At 40.5% G+C, this 18,882-nt stretch overlaps 1 protein-coding gene across 6 annotated transcripts in view; it reads left to right on the top strand.

Annotated features, from left to right (window-relative positions):
- The window catches only part of PLPPR5 (phospholipid phosphatase related 5), a 136,351-nt gene that overhangs the window by 91,119 nt on the left and 26,350 nt on the right, over positions 1 to 18,882 (top strand). For all 6 annotated transcript variants that reach the window (XM_065555609.1, XM_065555607.1, XM_065555605.1 and 3 more), the window contains 2 exons: positions 14,012 to 14,144; positions 17,153 to 17,403. In XM_065555609.1, coding sequence (XP_065411681.1) covers positions 14,012 to 14,144; positions 17,153 to 17,403 — 384 coding nt within the window. The remainder of the gene's footprint in view (positions 1 to 14,011; positions 14,145 to 17,152; positions 17,404 to 18,882) is intronic.

Raw genomic sequence — 18,882 nt, 5'->3', positions numbered from 1 at the left:
TCATATGATTTCATGGTCATATAGAACATAAACCTGCAATACTATGATCATATTGAGCCTAATCCTGTAATCCTTACTCAAGCAAACTTTCCACTGACTGCAGATTCAGTTTATACTAAGAAATAGCTGCAATTTTTTTTCACTTGTAGTCATAAGCAATGTATAGTATAATTTTAAATCACTTCTATTTTGGGCATCTTCCTCCATTATAAATTACAGTAGTTTATCTTTATTCATTTCTAAGGAGATAGATATATATATTGTTTATGGGTTTGGGGAGAATGAATGCAAACCTTCTCTCACAAGGCAATTGGGAGCTTTGATCAAAATTATAATACACAGCTTTTCAAGAATTGATATCACCCCATTAATGTGGTTTGCTGATTATTTTTCCTTCTCTACATAACATTCTTAAACACCATTTTGGTGGTTTTAGGCATGTGGGTGGTATGCAGTCACTAAAGGAATCTGACTCATGATTTCATTGTCACTCAAACTCCGAATAATTTTGTGAACATTTTCTTTAATCAACTAGTAGCCTGTCTCTTTTTATTCAAGAATGATGTTGGAATCAGTAAGTGGAACTTAGTTGCTATAGCTGTATAATAGAAATCCTTATTACAATCCAAGACAACTATATATGGAAACAAAGGTCCCAGTTCAGGAAAACACACTTGAGTATTTGCTTATTACTCTGTTCTTATTACTTAATTATGTGCAATTAGAGAGCCATTTCTTTGTTTGTATACATTAATTAAAAATTAAAACCATAAAAGATTTTTGATCTTCAGTGCCATCGTTTAGATGATATTGAAGTCTTGCTCATTCTAAATAAGAGTGTTATCTCTGGTGAAACAAATTCCTCAAGTCATCATCTGGGAGCTAAGAGAAAAACAACAATGTATTTATGTGAAAGTGAAACCATTACAATTAAATAGAATGGAATAAAATGCTATTGATGATGGTATGCAGTGTTGTAGCTGTGTTGGTCCCAGGATATTAGCGAGACAAAGTCAGTATCTTTTATTGGATCAACTTCTGTTGGTGAGAGGGACAAGCTTTCGAGTTTATACAGAACTCAAAGACCTAAAGAAGAGCTCTGTGTAAACTCAAAAACCTCTCTCACCAACAGAAGCTGGTCCAATAATTGATGGTTTGCAAAATTCATAGGATAGGTCTTAGGAAGTAGGAAAAAATGAGTATATATTGTAACTAATTTTCAAAACAACATTTTTGAATATAAATATGTAGATTAAGTGTCATTTCGCTGACAGAAAACAGCACTCTTATATGGCTATATCATGGAAACATTTGGCTCCTTTATCCTTGCTGTAGCTTCACTGAAGTCAGTAGAGATGGAGCAGGGAGGAATCTGGACAGTTTTGTAATTGGAATAATTTTTCACAAACAGTCCTAAAGGTTAAATGTGGTTTTGTTTGTCCATCAGAGTTTGAGCCCTAACCTAGGAAAAAAGAGCAATTGTGGCTTTTCCTTGAGCTCCATATAAGGGGCAGCTAGTAGCTTTGCTCTTCTAGGAGCTAACCAGGAACCAGATTGAGAGTCACAATTTGATTGCTGGTTTCCTGGGATGGGGGAAGTACTCTGCACCATCTGGCACAGATTACTTCCTCTGATGCATTGGTTCAGCTGTGTTTATTAGAGCATTGTGTGTAAGTGGGGAGTCAAGGCTCTGTCCACTTTCCTGCCCTGCTACATCTCACTCACATATACAGAAGGGAAAGAAATGGGCCTGTGGTGGCTTTCCCTTCCACACCCCCTCTTCCTCAATTCCCTGTGCATCAGCCTAGTTAGGTCACAATGTGCTAAATGTGTTTATAATTCTACCTAAATGTGTTTGTAATTCTTCAAGGGGGCGAGGGAAGTTGTCTCATCTCTTGAATGTAGGACATGAGTTTGTAATATTAGAATGTGATGCACAAGATGACTTAAGAGGAGGAGAAGATTCAGAATGCACATCAGAAAATATAGCAAAAAGCTTGAGAAAAAACGTATAGAGCCTGATGGAATCTGGAGGATATATATCTTCTCAATATATGTTCCACTCTATATGCATCCGAAGAAGTGGGCTGTAGCCCACGAAAGCTTATGCTCTAATAAATGTATTAGTCTCTAAGGTGCCACAAGTACTCCTGTTCTTTTTCCTGAATACCTAAACACCTGAAAAAATCATAATATCACTGAACATGTATAAACAACTCTGCATTCCCAGCACACCTGGAACTCCTCTTTCCAATGAGAGCTCTGGCTGTCCAAAGTTTGAGACATTGGGCCAAATGCTGTGTACACACACACACATAGAAATTACATATGTTAACTAAATATCTGTTTATTATCTTCACAGAGAGGAATAACTCAAGCCACAATAAAGTCTGCATTGAAGCCCATCCATTTCACAAATTTTCTAGCCCTAGTATTCTAATACAGATATAGTCAGGTGTTCATTAAAATACTTGTCTCTATTCAACTCTTGAGTTTTTCTCAAGACATTTGATATACCCAACCACATCTAGTTGCCATTATTTTACAGCTAAATAGAGAATGTATGTTCTTTTAAAGGTAAATACCACTTGTATTGTTTTATGAAGTAGACAGAGAAATACACAAACATTGAAGAAAAGTAACAAGACTTACTCAGCTCACCTTAGTATGTAGCCTTTACAGTATATTTACTGTAAGTCCACATACCTAGAAAAAGCTGTTTTACACTCCACTGTCTTGGCAGTAAAGTGCATGATTTTCTTTTTGCGAGGCCTTTTCTATGCTAGAAATGTTTGCTAAAATTTCCCACTGTTGCTATTACTGATTCTGTTCCACCAGTGAGTCGCCCTAATGAAGGTACTTGGGACCTCTAGCATTTTAAGCATTGTATTATGTAAATCTCTAAACTGGATTGGATAACATGTTGCTTACAATGCCAATAGCCATCTGGAGCCCTGTCTAATCCAACTTTCTCACCATTCCTACCACCCAGTACAGCTGAAGCAGTGGTAATAATAGCGTGGATATTTATTTGGCAAAAAAGCCTAGTGTAGATACACCCTTTAGGTTTCTTTGTCCTGTGAAAAAAAATGTTGAGCCATGCTATTTTCTCATGTACTCCTAAATTAAAGTAAATACCAAAGGTATTTATGCTACTGGTATGTACTGTACTATGAAAAGACTTATTGTGTGGATTAGCTAACTACCGTTACGTAGTTAAAGTAACCATTAAAACCTCTAATGCTCATGTTATAAATAACACATTGCTCCCATTTCTGAGCCTTCATTAAAATTTTATCTCTAATAAACATCACTTCAGTATACTCATTTATTATAACAACATTCTCAAGGGGAAATAATTGGACACAGTGAAATTATAGCTCTTCAAGTGTGGAGGAAAAAAAGGACTGCTGGAGGATGATCTTACACTGTTGTATCTATGCTTATTAATCACTATCACTGAACCTGTTATTTTTGGGCTGCCTAGATAAGGGGCTGCCAGTTTGTTGTTTTCTAGTCCTCTCCCTGCTGATTGGTACATACTTATAGCATCTCTTCTAAAATCCTGGCCCACTTTAAGTCAATGGGAGATCTGCTCTTGACTTCTGTGAGGCCAGGATTTCACCTGGGCTCCTTCTATGTGTATCAAACATCCAATAAAGATTGCAATCCCATTCCCTCTTCTGGGTTCTTTCTTCTGTCCTCTGCATACATTAGAAATAATAATGTAATCTGTATGTCAGTGTTGGGTTATTCATAATTTTACTGCTGCTTTTGTGCTCAAGATATAGTATCTTTGAGCATATGCTCAAAGTACAGAAGATAAGATACAGTACAGTTGAGATTAGACTAATAATTCCATACCATTATGGAGTATTTCTCCATTAGGGATGTTAGTGTGTCTTTAATTCATCTCTAGTTATATTTTGTCCTTATGCAGTAATTGCTTAGAATTGTGAGGACAGTAAGGAAATACTTTAAGATAATTACAAATGATCATGGGCAAACCTCACATTTTTGTCGGATCTCCTCTGTTTAATTTATGTGAACCATTAGACTCCTTCCCCATAAGTTGATACTTAGTCCTTTATCAGTATGCTTTGCTGGCATTACTTCAGCTAGTTCTTGGGACAGCATTCATTTCTAGAGTTCATGTTTCAACCCCACATTTTATTTGAACTGTTTATTTCATCCCTAATTGCAAAAGGATTTAGGGGCCAAGCCTCTTCCCATTGGGAGGTTTATCGTGACTTCAACAGGAAAAAGATACATATATTGGGGTGGCAGATTCTGAGGGGCGGCATTCCATCCAATCCTAGGGTGGCACAGCCGCCCTTTTTTTTCCTTTTTTTTTTTTTTTTGGTTTGCCGCTCCGGCCGCCCTGTAGGGAGCGGCGGCGCGGAGGAGGGGAGCGCCCTGCTGCAAGCGGGCTGCGTGCTCCTTCTGCCCCAGCCGGTGCCCGGTCTGCAGCAACCCCAGCAGCCTGCGTCCTTCTCTCCCCACTGACCTTCAATTCACCTGCAGGCAGGAGCGGCGTGGAGCCCTCCCGGCAGGCAGTGCAGCGAGAGGGGCCGATTGGCGAGCGCCCGGCTGAAGAAAGCCCTGGCTACCCCACTTCTCTCTGGCCCCTGCTCCCCTCCCCTCCCCTCCCCTCCCCCCCACTAGCTGGGCAGCACAGGGAGTCCCACTAGCTAGCGCAGCCGGGGGAGGCAGCCGCGAGCCGCCAAGTAAGTGGCACCGAAAGTTTGCACCCTGGCTCCGGCCACCCCGCACGTTTTCTTGGGGTTTTTTTTGTTTTTGTTTTTTTGCTTGGGGTGGCAAAACAGCCAGAGCCAGCCCTGCCACTGCTCCCCTTCCTCACCAGTGCTATTTGTAGAGGGAATTGATTATCTACTCTGCCTTTTGTAATGTGACATTCCAGAATATGCTCCTTGTCCCAGCAACATGCAGCTGTACCAGTGACAATTTTAAGAGAGCAGCCTGTTGGGGCCCCCATATAGCAATTCTAGGAGCAATCCCATCATGATTCCATAGTGTTTTATCCATTTTCTATTCATCCAAGGAGTTTCCATGCATAACAGACCACTGGATGCTGCCTTTTTTGACAACAATACAGAGGGCTAGACTGTGCCTTTTAACTCAGAGCCTTGAATAGGGGAAGTAGTGCAGAGCTACACTGTTGGAAGAGGTGTAGCAGAGAGATTATTCCTCAGACAGGCAGAATCTCTCCAAGGCTGCTCTTTGCACAAGGGACTTATTGTTCACCTCCACTTTTGCATGATCAGGCATTAGCATCTCAACATCTAGCCTATGATGTGTACATTTCAGATCAAGACTTACACTCTTCCCTTATGCAATGGTCATGTAAAGGAGATTCTCATAACTGCATTAGAAATAGCCTAAATCTAAATCCTCATAACCATATCTAAAAACGGTCTTTTATGTGTCTGAACTCTGGCCTCAGATGATGCATTTCCCATGTTGGAAGCATAATTTGCTATGCAGAGAACTCATCTCTGGGGCCATATAAACATTCCATAGGGAACAGGAAGGTACTTACAGATAAGTACAAAAGATCAGAATAAGAAAGCTTTTAGCCACAATGTACTTCAAAAGATTCTGTTTCATGCTGGTGAAATACAACAGTATAACAAATTATTGTAATTCAAAGGCTGAGGGCTGAGTGACAAAGCTGGTCACTTTATATTTTATAAAGTGCTTTCACATAGCATTCCCTTGAAGACCTCTGGTTATAAAATGTCTGATTAATATGCACTTTTCACCTATAAGCAGAAGGAAAATTTGTATAAAGTGAACAACTTTCACTGTTTTTACATAATGACTAACTATACCATATATCATAAAGTGAGATAAAGAGCATTTAATACCGTTAGAAATAGTTAGCTAATTTACTGACTGATATGCAACCTACATTTTTCTACATTATAAAAATTGTGCGAAAGCTGCTAATATTTACAAATCTAATTTTATATACTAATAATAATTTTTCAGTAGTAACTTTAAATGCATTGAACTGACCCCCTTCCTAATAATGGATAAGGAAAATTGAAACTTGAAGGATATTTTCTAAGTTTTCCTTGCTGCTCATTTCCTGATAAATTGCGGAATTCTTTTTTGCGTCCTCTCACAACACATGCTGAGTGGTTACTCAATGTTATTGTATTTCTACGTGCTGATTATTCTCTATATAATTAACAACCGATACATTTCTTTCAGAAGGATTTTTTTTCCTCAAAACTTTTGGTCATATTTACACTAGAAAATTTGTTTAGGAGGAAACTAGTGATGGCTTTCTCAGTCAGTTTAAACAAGCAAGAAGCAATGAGAATGAGGAAACCACAAAGAAAATGGCCTCGAGGGAAAGCTCTGCATAATGAACTTGAAATTGCTACTGTTGGTAATACTGCCACTGCTTTTCCTGCCAGGGCTGTCACCTCATAAGCCAATTTTAGTTTAAAGGAGATTGTAGAGTTACTCTACAAAATCACTAAGCACCACAGTTTGTGCTGCTAGATTTTGCATGCTCTATAGGATGTTAATATCATTCGAAAGTGAATATTGATGTCACTTGGAGGTGAATGCTGGCCAGAAATGCAACACTATTTTGTTTTATTTTAAGAAAACAAAAATCTGAAGGCAGATCAGCAACAACAAGACAAACCCCTTAGTCCTGCAGCCCTTTCTGTGAAAAACTCTTATTGAAACCAATGTGAGGGCCTGTAAGATAAGACCCACATTTTGCTGAAGTTATTTCTCCCACAAAAAGCATACTAGAGAGAAGCATTCCTCTCATCCATCTTCACTAAGATTTTTTAGCCTGGGCTTTTTCCTCTCACAAATCTGGAAGAAAAGCAGGACTTGTGAACTCAGGCATGAGGTTCTTGTGCGCTGGTCTCTGGACCATGGTGATATGGGGACATCTTTCAGGTGGTCAGGCAGCTCTTAGTGTACTATGTGGTGCTGTCTGTCTGTCATTAGGTGTGGTCCTGTTGAAGTCAGTGGAAAGGCTCCTAGTGACTTCAGTGGGTTTTGAATCAGACCCGTTGTTTCCAGTTGAGACAAACAGAACTGGTCGGAGAGAGGAATGAATTGAGGAGCAGAAGTAGACAGTATCATCAATATTTTCAAGAAGGACAAAACACTTAGCACATTAAAGAACGTGTCACATAAATATTTTCCCAGAATTATTTTTGCATGTGAGCAATTGCTGTAATTGGAACATAAACATAAGACTTGACATAGTGGATCAGAACAGTGGTCTGTGTAGTCTAGTATCCTGTCACATACAGAGGGTACTATCTGATGCTTTACTGGGAGGTTCAGTAAATCCTAAAGTGGGCAGTAACAGGAGAATCTGTTCCTAGAACAATTTCCTTCTAATTTAATATTATAATTAGATATTCTTATCTGCATAAATGTTCAATCTTTTTTTTAATCCTGCTAAGTATAACCAGGGGTGTTATGCAATTGTGAATGAGAAAGGAGATGAACCAAATAACTGTGAATGAGAGGGGAGGTGGTTCACGAAAAATCTGTCTGTTAGGATGTTAGGAGCCATGTGCTAGAGTAATTCATCTACAAGGATATTGTCTGTTGTAAACAGTAGAGAAAGGTAAAGAAGGTTACGTATTTATGGAGTTAGCAGAAGGTTACTACTTTATCCAATACATTGAAGAACCAGCGAGGTCACAGCTATTCTAGATCTAATAATTGGAGTGAGCCAGGTGTATTGTGATATTTCAAGTTTGAAAAGGGTTCCGAATTTAGGACCTCTGTTGTTCGGAATATACCGTATGAATGGTAAGACGATACAGAAAATAAATATCTAAATGTACACGTATGCTAAAACTGAAAGGCAGAAGAGCACCAGTGCAACCTGACTGGAGAAGATTTGGATTGTTTAGGAGATAGTATCAGAAGATGACTAATGCAGAAAAAACTGAAATAATTTTGGCAGTGGGAGCCAATCTAGGAAATATGTGCTAAATGCTACAATCATCCTGAAAAGTGAACAGAAAAAGGATTTACGTTGTAGAACACTGTTGAATCTGTGGGACCCGTGCATAACAGCCATGAAAACAAACAAGGTATTAAATTATATCAAATGAAAATAATATTGTTCGACTTCCCTACTTTCAATTTAAAGAACTGGATGTAGTATGGGTCATACCACAGGAAAGATATTTGCCATGGAGATTAAGTGTAGGGGAGACAACTTTGCCTATGGGTTAGCATCTGGTGCCCTTTCTCTGGATGATTCTTCTTTTCCTGAGTATGTATATCTCTGCCTCTCTCTTTGTGGAAATCTTAGTATTCATAATGAAGTTTGCAACATAACATGTAATGTACATATCCTCTGCAATCTATCTTAATGCTTTATGGCTCTCATTATGATAGTATCTGAGTACCTCACAATCCTTTAATTACAACATTCCTCTGAGATTGGAAATTATCACTATCCCAGTTTTACAGATAGCAAAATCACTTCTGGCCATCTTTCATCTGGTGTGGAGAACTGGAACCCTGCCAATCGCCTGGAAGGATAGTATTGTGATCTCACTCTATAAGGGCCAGGGACCACAGAGTGAATGTAAGAGCTACAGGCCGATCACCTTGCTCTCCATTCCAGGGAAGGTGTTTGTGCATGTTTTGCTGGCATGCCTGGAGCCTTTGCTACATCAGAAGCATCGTCCCCAACAGTCAGGCTTTACAGGAACAGGTCCACATTAGACACCATTTTGGCCCTTCGCTTGTTGTCAGAGATACACCGTGAGTTCAGGAAGCCCCTGCAGGTAGCATATGTTGATCTTAAGGCTGCATTTGATTCAATAGGCTGTGTCACATTATGAAAGGCCTTAAAGTGTCCCTACCACTCTTCTGGACTTGATTAGAGAGCTACATAATGGAACCACTGCCCGTGTTCATCTGGGGAACCGGATGTCAGCGTCTTTTAAATCAGTATCTGGTGTCAGGCAGGGCTGTGTCTTGGCCCCTGCACTCATTGTCAGGCAATGGATTTCATAATGCAGCATTCTGTCATTTCCATAGGCATTGAGATTGGTGATCTCTCACTCACAGACCTTGACTACGCTGATTGGCGTCGCAGCATCTGCCATGGGCCATTTACAACAGATACAGAATCACCATCGTCTTAGTATGACAACCAAGTTCAGGATTTATTCGAGCTGTATCCTTTCCATACTGCTGTATGGCTTCAAAACATGGACACTACGCCGCGCAGGCTGGACAAAGCTGGAGGCTTTCCACACAAAATGTCAATGTCGTATACGGGGCATAAAGTGGAATGACTTCATCTGTAATGCAGATGTTTATGGTAGTTTGGGTCTAGAGTCTATTGGGGCCATTGTCCACAGGTGGTGCCTTATGCTTTTCGGACATGTTGCAAGGATGCCACAAGACATTCCAGTGAACGCTGTTCTCCAGGTGACTTGTAACATCCGGGATAAAATTCCACCAACTGAGGGGTGGAGGCAGTCCAGGGGAGACCCCCTAGTATATGGGTTCATGAAGTCTGTTCTGATGTTGGACTCTCAGGCCGTCAAGCCTTTGCAATTGCTCAGTAACAGACCAAATGGCAAACGATCGCTATGGCCGACTGTCTGGCTAAGCGTTGAAGAAGAAGAAGAAGTTTTACAGATAGGAAACAGGCACAGAGTCTGGGCGACTTGCCCAAGATCATACAGGAAGACTGAGGCAGAGAAGAGACTTAAACATAGGTCTCCCAAATTCTAGGCTAGTTCCCTTAATCACTTGCACCATCCTTCTCCTGCTAGTCCTACTAAGACAGCCAGGTAAACCGCATTTTGACTTAAAGATTTTTAAAGACCTATATATGTGGGGTGAATATTTTATTTAGTGTAAAATTTATTTTGTTTGGAAAATTCACATCTTGTTTTCCAGATACCTTTATACATTATAATTCCATCTCAACAATCTCTTCTAAATCTAGGATTCATTCTTCAATAACTATAATAATTATAGAATCCATCCTTGACCTCTGAATTCTTGAATGTGCTCTTCCCTTTAGTGGTCCAAGCTAGCGAGTGTATCTCAAACAAAACAACCTAATGGATACTGCTACTAACTTCTCTGTCACTTTTTCATCACTCTCAGTATGTTTGTATCCCTATAAGTGTATCAATGCTACCATGGACAGCAGGATAATTATTGACTAATTTATTTAACAGAATTTTTCATTTTGGGCTTTGAACAATATCAGGGAAAATAATTTTGTTTGCGGAGTTATTGGGGGGAGGGGAAAAGTACACAGATAATCACATTTAATTCAGTATATTTAGGATAAGCTTCTGTCGTACCCTCCCTTTACACATTTTCCCCATGCAAAGCTGGGCACTGTAGCAGCCTCTGTACTAGGGGGATTGCAGCGATTGCTCCTTCTTAGTCCATACTAGGCGTTCAAATCACACAAAGGGGCAGGGAGGTGTTGAGGTCATGGGCCCTTTGCCCCTGTCCCTGTAGAGATGCTACCCACATGGAGATGGTAGGGCAAGGGATGTGTGCAGTACTAAGATGGAGTGGGGAACAGAATCTGGCCCAGGATCTGCTGTGAGAATCTGAGAGGAGAATTACCTTCTAACAGCAACTAGAGGCAGAGTTGTGCCCATGTAGAAGGCTGCAGGGAGGGAAGAACAGCACAGCTTTGTCACCAAACTCTGGGAGAAATCCATCAGCGTTCAGGTTTTGAAGGAATACAAATGATTGCCTGTTGTGCACAATGACTTATTCCACTCATTGGACATTATATCTGAGGGCACAGAGCAGGGCCTGGCACATCAACAGCTCTGCTTACAGCAGAGTTCTTAAACTTTCTGACCCCCGAAACTGCACATCAAGTACCAGAATAACTTATTTCACCTCAGAGGCAGAATACTATTGCATAATATGCTACGAAGACTTGACAAGAAAAGCAGTCAGTCTGAAAATGAACCGTTGCAAAACGAAATACATGTGTTCAGACATCTTACGAAAAGCCCAAATAATGGTAACAGGAGAAGAAATTGAAGAAGTGGAACAGTACATATATTTGGGCCAAGAAGTTAATATGCGCCAAGGCATGAACGGAGAACTCTCGCGAAGGATTCGGGCAGGATGGTGTGCATTTAATTCCATCAAGGACGTCCTCAAAGAAAAAATCGACAAGACCACACGTTCAATTCAACAGTGCTGCCAGCCATGCTGTATGGCAGTGAAACGTGGGCACTGACAAAGAGAGAAGAACAGTGGCTGTCAGTAGCTGAAAGGGCAATGGAACGAGCTATGTTGAGAATTTCCCTTCTGGATCATATCCCAAATGAAATGATTAGAGAATGCAGCGGTGTGAAAGATATTGTTGTGGAAAGCAGATATAATAAGATACGATGGGCGGGCCACATAGCACAGTTCATGGACAATAGGTGGACCGCAATCATTACTGAATTGTACCCGCGAGAACAGAAAAGACCACCTGGTTGGCCTCCAAGAAGATGGGAAGATGACATTGTAAAATGTTTCAGACAAATGTGGAGAAGAATGGCAGATGTGTTGTGATCGGCGCAGTCTTAAAGACAGCTGATGACCAATCCATTTAGGTGATCCAGGTAATGCCATGGGTAGCACTTGTCTTTGCCTGGCCTACCAACAGAGATAGGAGGTGCAACAGGAGAACCATCACTGCTGCTTGTCAGGGTTCACATACAACCAATAGAGACAAGCTGCCAAGTGATGGGCAAGGGCGCCTGTCCCACATAGAAACATGGGATACTTGGAAAGCCTGGTTGTCCCACTGAGAAGCCCCAGCTTTCCTGTAAACCAAGAAGGGGAACCCATATGTATGCCTCCCATGGATCAGCATATTCAGAGATACTAAGCAACTTTGACATTGCAAGCACTAGCAGAAGGTTCTGCATTCTGTCTCATGACATCCACATGTAAGGAATTCATACTAAGGGCCAGATACTGCTCTTAGTTACAATGTGGAAATTTGGAGTAATTCCACTGAGGATCTTTGGATTAGCACAGGTACAATGGAGGGAAGAATCTGGTCCAATATGTTCAAACTGTCTAATATTAAATCCTAGATTTTCTGTTCTCCAAGAGTGTGGGGAGAAACCTGTGAAGCATATAACAGATCTTAAGAGGTTTCAGCCGTCGCATTCACATATTTACAGCTTTTTTCATGAAAGCTGTAGGAGTTGTTAAGCTTAGCTCTTGTTATCATTGCCATTGTTTTGATGAACTCAGATTTCAAGGTTGAGTTAAACTTTACATATGTACTTAACTGTTTCTGAATCATAACTTGATAAAAGAAGTATAGAAAGAGGAATTGTACTTCCCAGATGTAGAACATTTGAGTCAGATCAAAATGGAGAGGAAGGAAGTTTGGTAGCTTGTGTACTGGATTTACTGTGTTTAATCTAAAAAGTATGCAGTTAGATTGGCTTCTGATTCTACAATCAGAGAAAATCAAAGATCAGTATATTTGACCAAATTTTGCCTTCCATTCCAATCATGTAGCCTTCCTGAGTTGTTGTTGTTTGTTATTTGGACTACGGTATTATAAACAGGCCATTTCCTCCCCTGTGTGGATGAGTGGTCCATGTCACAATCTAGCCAAAAGTTTTCTGAGGGGAATCTAAATAATAACTGAGTCAGATAATGTGGCATTTAGTCTGTTGGCTGCAACTTCGTCATTGCATTTGCCTGCAGTTTTCTTTATATCCTGGTGTGATGCTTTTGTGAATAATATAGTTCATAAAGCTGTTCAAAAACATTTTGTGGTTTTAAAAAAGATTAATTATTTCCTAGGTGAAGATTTTTAAAAATGTGGGCCATAATACAGCATTGTTTATTTGAATAGGGATTGCTGTCTTTCCAGAATTTAATAGCAAGGCACTCGGTATACTGCTTTTCATCCAAAGTTCTCAAAGTGCTGTGTAAAGGGGATATCAACACTTATACCCATTTATGTAGATGGGTTAACAGAGGGCAAACAGGTAAAATGGTTCACCTAAGATCACATGGTGAACTGAACCCTGGCAGACCTGATATACAGTATCTCAACCCTACACTTTATTCACTAGACCACCCTTACCCCCACAATACTGTACATGGTATAAAACTTCAGTACTCTATATAAAAAACTTCAGTTGTGTATACACATGCAAATCAAGAGCAGTGTATAGCCATATGATAACATGATGTACACTTTATGAAGGTTATTTTAAATTTCAACTTGGCATTTGTTTAGTGTTTCTGAATGTTTCAGTTCTTACTGACAGAGCTGAAAAGTGTGATCTAAAAGCATTTCAAATATAAATTCACTTTTGTGTAAAGATTGTAAAGTGTGAAACAGGGCCCAGTGAGTGTTCAGATATCAGCAATGACATTTTGTTGAAGTGTGATGAACAAAGCTAATATCGAACCTGACAAACTCGCTTAGCAAAATAGGCAATCATTGTCCCTTAAATACCTACTGTGGCCAAACAATTCCTGATATGAACAGAAGCTTTAGAGTGAGTATTTCCTCTGTGATCAAATGATTTAGGGCCCAGTCTTGTGAGGTGCTGAGTGCCCATTTAAGTCAATAGGATTTGAGTGTTCAGCACCTCACAGCATCAGCCCTTCACTCCTGATGCTTTTACACATATCTCAGATATTATGTAGTCCATGGTTCTCAACTTAAGAATTTTTTTTCCTGAAAACTGGGTCGTGGGTATAAGTGCTAAGTCTCTGTTCTGAAAGGTTATCCTCTTTTTTTATGCAAATAAATTAAAACAAGCTATATGGCATATTTCCTTCACAAGTAGATTAACTGTGCAGGACTTGACTCACTTATGTGGGTTTCTGTTTGTTTGGTTTGGGGAAGGGTTAAGATAGGACAAGAAAAACAAACAATCATCTTTACATCATTAGTATTTATGCTTGCTGAACTCTGATGTACCATGTCTTCCCCTTTTGTTTCCCTCCTTAGATAATCATTGGAGAAACTGCAGTGTTTTGTCTACAGCTAGCTACAAGGGATTTTGAAAACCAAGAAAAAACCATATTAACTGGAGACTGTTGTTATATAAATCCACTGGTGCGCAGAACCATCCGATTCCTTGGTATGGGCAAAGTTAATGCTTTTATAGTTTAATAAATGCAAATAGTCAATATCATAAGATTTCAAATGAGGAAAAACGCTATGTAACATCAAATGCTTTACATATAATCCTAACAACACATGTAATGGGTCTCTTCCCCATGTATTCACTCCTCTGTAGACCTAGCACTGCTCTTTTAGGCAGCCAGTGGGAGTTTTGGGTGAGCAGTTATTATTAGCAGCAGCACAGATAGCAAGAACTGGGTGCCGGCAGTGCTTAATTTGTGCCAGGACTTGCCAGGGCTGAGCCCTGGCACCTCTAGGCTTGGCAATTCATAGCCCCAGCATCTCTGGGCTTGCTGCATCAGTTATGAATGCAAAAAAATTGCTTGAGCCCTGGAACCTAATTGCTTGAACCCCAGGCCTCTTTTATTACAAATTAAGCACTGGGTGCAGGCCAAGTGAGGGGTAGAGACATGGTCAGCAGACTTGCAACAGGGTAGATTGGCTGACCAGGCCCACTGCAGACAGGGAGTATAGAGGTATCTCAGCTCCTAGGGCCTTTGGCTTGGCTGCCAGCAAAGCATGTACACATGCCCAACTTGAAGTCAGTCGGACTTAATCATGTGCTTAAAGCTAAGCACATGCTTAGGTACTTTGTAATTCAGGCTTTGATTCAGCAGTTATATACACCTAGGGTGAAGCTCTGGCTCCACTGAAGTCAATAACAAAACTCCCAGTGACTTCAGTAGGGCCAGAATCTCAGTGCCGCTGTTTAGTGCAGTGTAATCTTTCATTTGGGAAAAAAATACCACTTAAAATATCCATAAAATAGTTTCCAAATGTCACTTTTTGGAACCTTTGAATAAATATGGAGATGAGCAGGAGGTGATGCCTCAGGGATGCACAATCCCTCCCTTATTGCCCTAGTGTGTAAAGGGAGGGCACAGCTGTGCCATTCTTTTACAGCCTGAAAATGTCTGTGGCATCTCTATCTTACGTCAGAGACTGTCATTCCAGCTGGCTAGCAGGTTTATACTAGCAATAATATTGGGCTTGTAGAAATCATTAAGGACCAGACTGTGCCAGGGCTTTGCATGGATCTATGGGGATGGGAAGGGATGGTGTAAAGGAGCTACCCCCACTCTACTTGGTTTCTTAATGTAGGGACATGTATAATCTGTGCCTGCACTCCTGCTCATTCAATGAACCCTCGAGTGCACAGAAGCAAAGAGCAATCAGGGAGAGTAGGAAGGAGTAAATTTTACTGTTCTTTAGGGCCAGTGAGGGGGTGAGGCCAAAGCCATGCATCTTCATTACCTTCCTACCCATTTGAGGGCAGTGTACCCCCGGGGGACTGAGGGAGTCCTTCCGTACAGAGCCACACAGGCACAATCCACCTTTTAATGATTTCTAGCAATCCAAAATAAATGATCATTGGTATGGAACAGTAACCATCTGGACTTACTGTCTCTGAAGTTAAGAGGTGCAAAGCCATCTCAAAAATAATTCTGGTTCTTCTAAGTTTTTCTGAGATGTCATCTAAAAAAAAAAAGTAATCGTTAGCCACACAGGTACTTCTGCAGCCCTCTCCTCCATAGTATCCAGGTTCCTCACAGTCGTTAATACATTTATCGTCATAACACTCTGCCAGATAAGGAAGTAATATTATCCCCATTTGTACATGGGGAACTGAGACACAGAAAGGCTTAGATGACTTGTCTAGGAAATCTATGGCTGGGCCAGATTCTGCCAAGTCTTAGGCTAGTGTTCTAATCACTAGATTGTCCTTCCCTCTAGTGCTAGCTACTGTTCCCAGCAGGAATGGTAACAAACATGATGTGTACATCAAATAGTAGCAATTATTCTTTGAATAATCAGATAAATGTATTTCCACACTAATAAAACAATGCATATAAAAGGCTAATACTTCACTGACATGTGTTTCATGATAAATCCTTTGGCATAAATAATTTCTTATATATACATCTTTACCATGCTATGCTGATGTTTTGATAAACATGCCATGCACAAAAAGGTATCCAGTGGTAGACAGTTGAAAACGGCTTATGTACAGTTATATTAAATAATTCATCACTTTAGCTAGTTTATATAGTTGAGGGAAAAAAGAGATGCTTGTCGAAAATATGTGTGGTTCCTAGTATGTCTTAAAGTTATTGATGCAGGCCTGACTTTCCTGGTTCTTGAGCTGGTGTGTTGGATGGAAAGCTGAAAGAGCCTGCCCACTGTCCCTTGCACTGCCGCCCATGGGCCAGACAAGTTGCAGTTCCCACGCTCCAAGTGCAAGTCCGCTAGTTACCCCAAAAAGTTAGAAAGAGGTAGAGCCTGGATCCTCTTCTCAACTGTAAGAGCTAGTGAAGCAGGCAGCCTGCAGAAGGAAAGAACATATTGCACCTTTCTAGAGGGTGGGGAGAGACTGAACTTCTCCAAGGCGCTGGGAGTTTCGGGCACCTTCCAATGCCCCTGTGAGGCTGTGCAGGTATGGACCATCTCCAGCACAAGCTTGGAGCTTAATGCCACCATCTGACCCTTAATATCTGTGAGGTGCTTTGAGGTGTCTTGTATGGCAGGACCTATTAAATGTACGGAACAGCTTCCATGTGAAGACAGATTAAAAAGACTGGAAATGTTCAGCTTGGAAAAGAAGTGACTGCGGGGTGGGTGGGGAAGATATGATAGAGGTCTATAAAATCATGAATGGTGTGGAGAAAGTGAATAAGGAAGTGTTATTTTCCCCTTCACATAACACATGGCTATTAACTTAGATGGTCAGGGATGCAACCCCATGCTCTGGGTGTCCCTAAGCCTATGACTTCCAGATGCTGGGATTAGATGATGGGATGGATCACTCAATAATTGCCCCGTTCTGTTCATTCCCTTTGAAACATCTGACAGGATACTGGTCTAGATGGACCATTGGTCTGACCCAATATGGCCATTCTTATGTTCTTATGTATTATTAATATATAATGTACTGGAGTAGGAAATTAACTTTGTTTTCCTCTTTAGGAATCTATGCATTTGGACTGTTTGCTACAGATATCTTTGTAAATGCTGGACAAGTAGTAACAGGGAATCTTGCACCACATTTTCTTGCACTTTGTAAACCCAACTATACAGCACTTGGATGTCAACAGTTCACACAGTTCATCAGTGGTGCACATGCCTGTACTGGAAACCCAGATCTTATTATGAGAGCCAGAAAAACATTTCCATCCAAAGAAGCAGCTCTTAGTGTATATGCAGCTACGTATCTGACTGTAAGTACATCATACCATGTAATTTCATTGTACTTTGACCGTAGACTGTGTATTAGCAATCTGAAATATTTTTATTACTTTTTGAATTTAAGATAATTATCAATAATAGGTCACATATCTGAGATTTTCCATCCACTAAAACTTAGATGTGAAATATTGTGTGAAAGTAATAAGGCTCCTTTGAAAATTTGAACCATTAGGCCAAATTCTGCTATCAGTTACATGGATACAACTCTCACAGGCTCTAGAAATAGGGAGATTATAAGGAAAACATTGAGGAGGAATTGGTTTTATGAAAAGGAAAATATATTTCATGTTTGTTTGTTTGTTTGTTTGAAAAAGGCAGTTCTGTTCATCCTTAAGTAATGGAATAGAACAGTGGTCAAAGAGAGAGCCCCACTGGGCAAAATTCTGCACTCACATTAGTGTAAATTGTGAGTAACTCCATTAAATTCAGTGGAGTTACTATGGATTTTTGTATGTGCATCTAATCTAGTGGTGTCCAGCCTGAGGACCAGACATCTTTTAGAAAGACAAAGCAGCCGTAGTCAATACTTTGGAGTAGATTTCCTGTCCCTGTCTCTTTTTGTGCCACTCAGATGGTGGTGCGAAGGGAAGGCATCTGTAAATCCCCTGCTGGAGTTCAGGAGAAGCCAGGTGAGCCCTTAGCTTGCTCTCTTGGCCAGGGAAGCAGGGAATGAAACAGCCAGAACTGTTCTTTCCTTCCTCTCCTGTGACATAGCTGATGGCCAGCAGGGGAACTGCTGAGCATCTGTTGCAGGGCAGGGACAGGAGCTGCTCTGGGTAGACTTGGATCACACCAGAGCTGCTGCAGAGTCTGTAGAAGAAGTGGTGGGAGATAGTGAAGGAGGAAGTAGTAATGAGGCTGATTCAAACATTACAGTTTAAAAATCATAGAGTATAGCTCACAGAGCACATTTTCAATTCATAGCCAAATCCACATTTTTCTTCTTAATATAGTCACCTACAGGGCCTCACTTCAGAGCCTCTTGGTCTAATCTAAGCTCATAAAGTGACATCTGAGCACCAAGGCAAATGTATAGCTCTGTGGTCCTCACAGGCCTGAATAGATAATTTCATCATTAGATAAACTATTGCCTTCAAATGGGGTAGTCTTTGCTTTGGATATGTTTATTTTTTAAGCTTATTTATATTTAGAAAACCTTTAGTGAGCTGACAATTGATATTTGTCAATCGAATTCCTAGTGGCAGGCATCAATTTATGTCCACTGACCCCCCAGTGCACTTTCAGACATCATTCCTAGAGTACCTTCTTGTGCTTCTAGAAAGCGTGTTAAGGCCAACAAATGTAGCACTAAATGTAGCATTTACAAAAAGTTCCTTGAATACACTAGGAGCATTGATCAACATCACAACAAGGCGAGTGTTATCTGGAAATAAGTAGGGAAGCAAACAGTAAAACATCCATCTCAACTATAGGAAAGAGCAACACTCATG

Source organism: Chrysemys picta, chromosome 8, assembly GCF_011386835.1.
Source record: "Chrysemys picta bellii isolate R12L10 chromosome 8, ASM1138683v2, whole genome shotgun sequence".
Classification (NCBI taxonomy): domain Eukaryota; kingdom Metazoa; phylum Chordata; order Testudines; family Emydidae; genus Chrysemys; species Chrysemys picta.
This window is presented reverse-complemented; position numbering and strand designations above follow the sequence as displayed.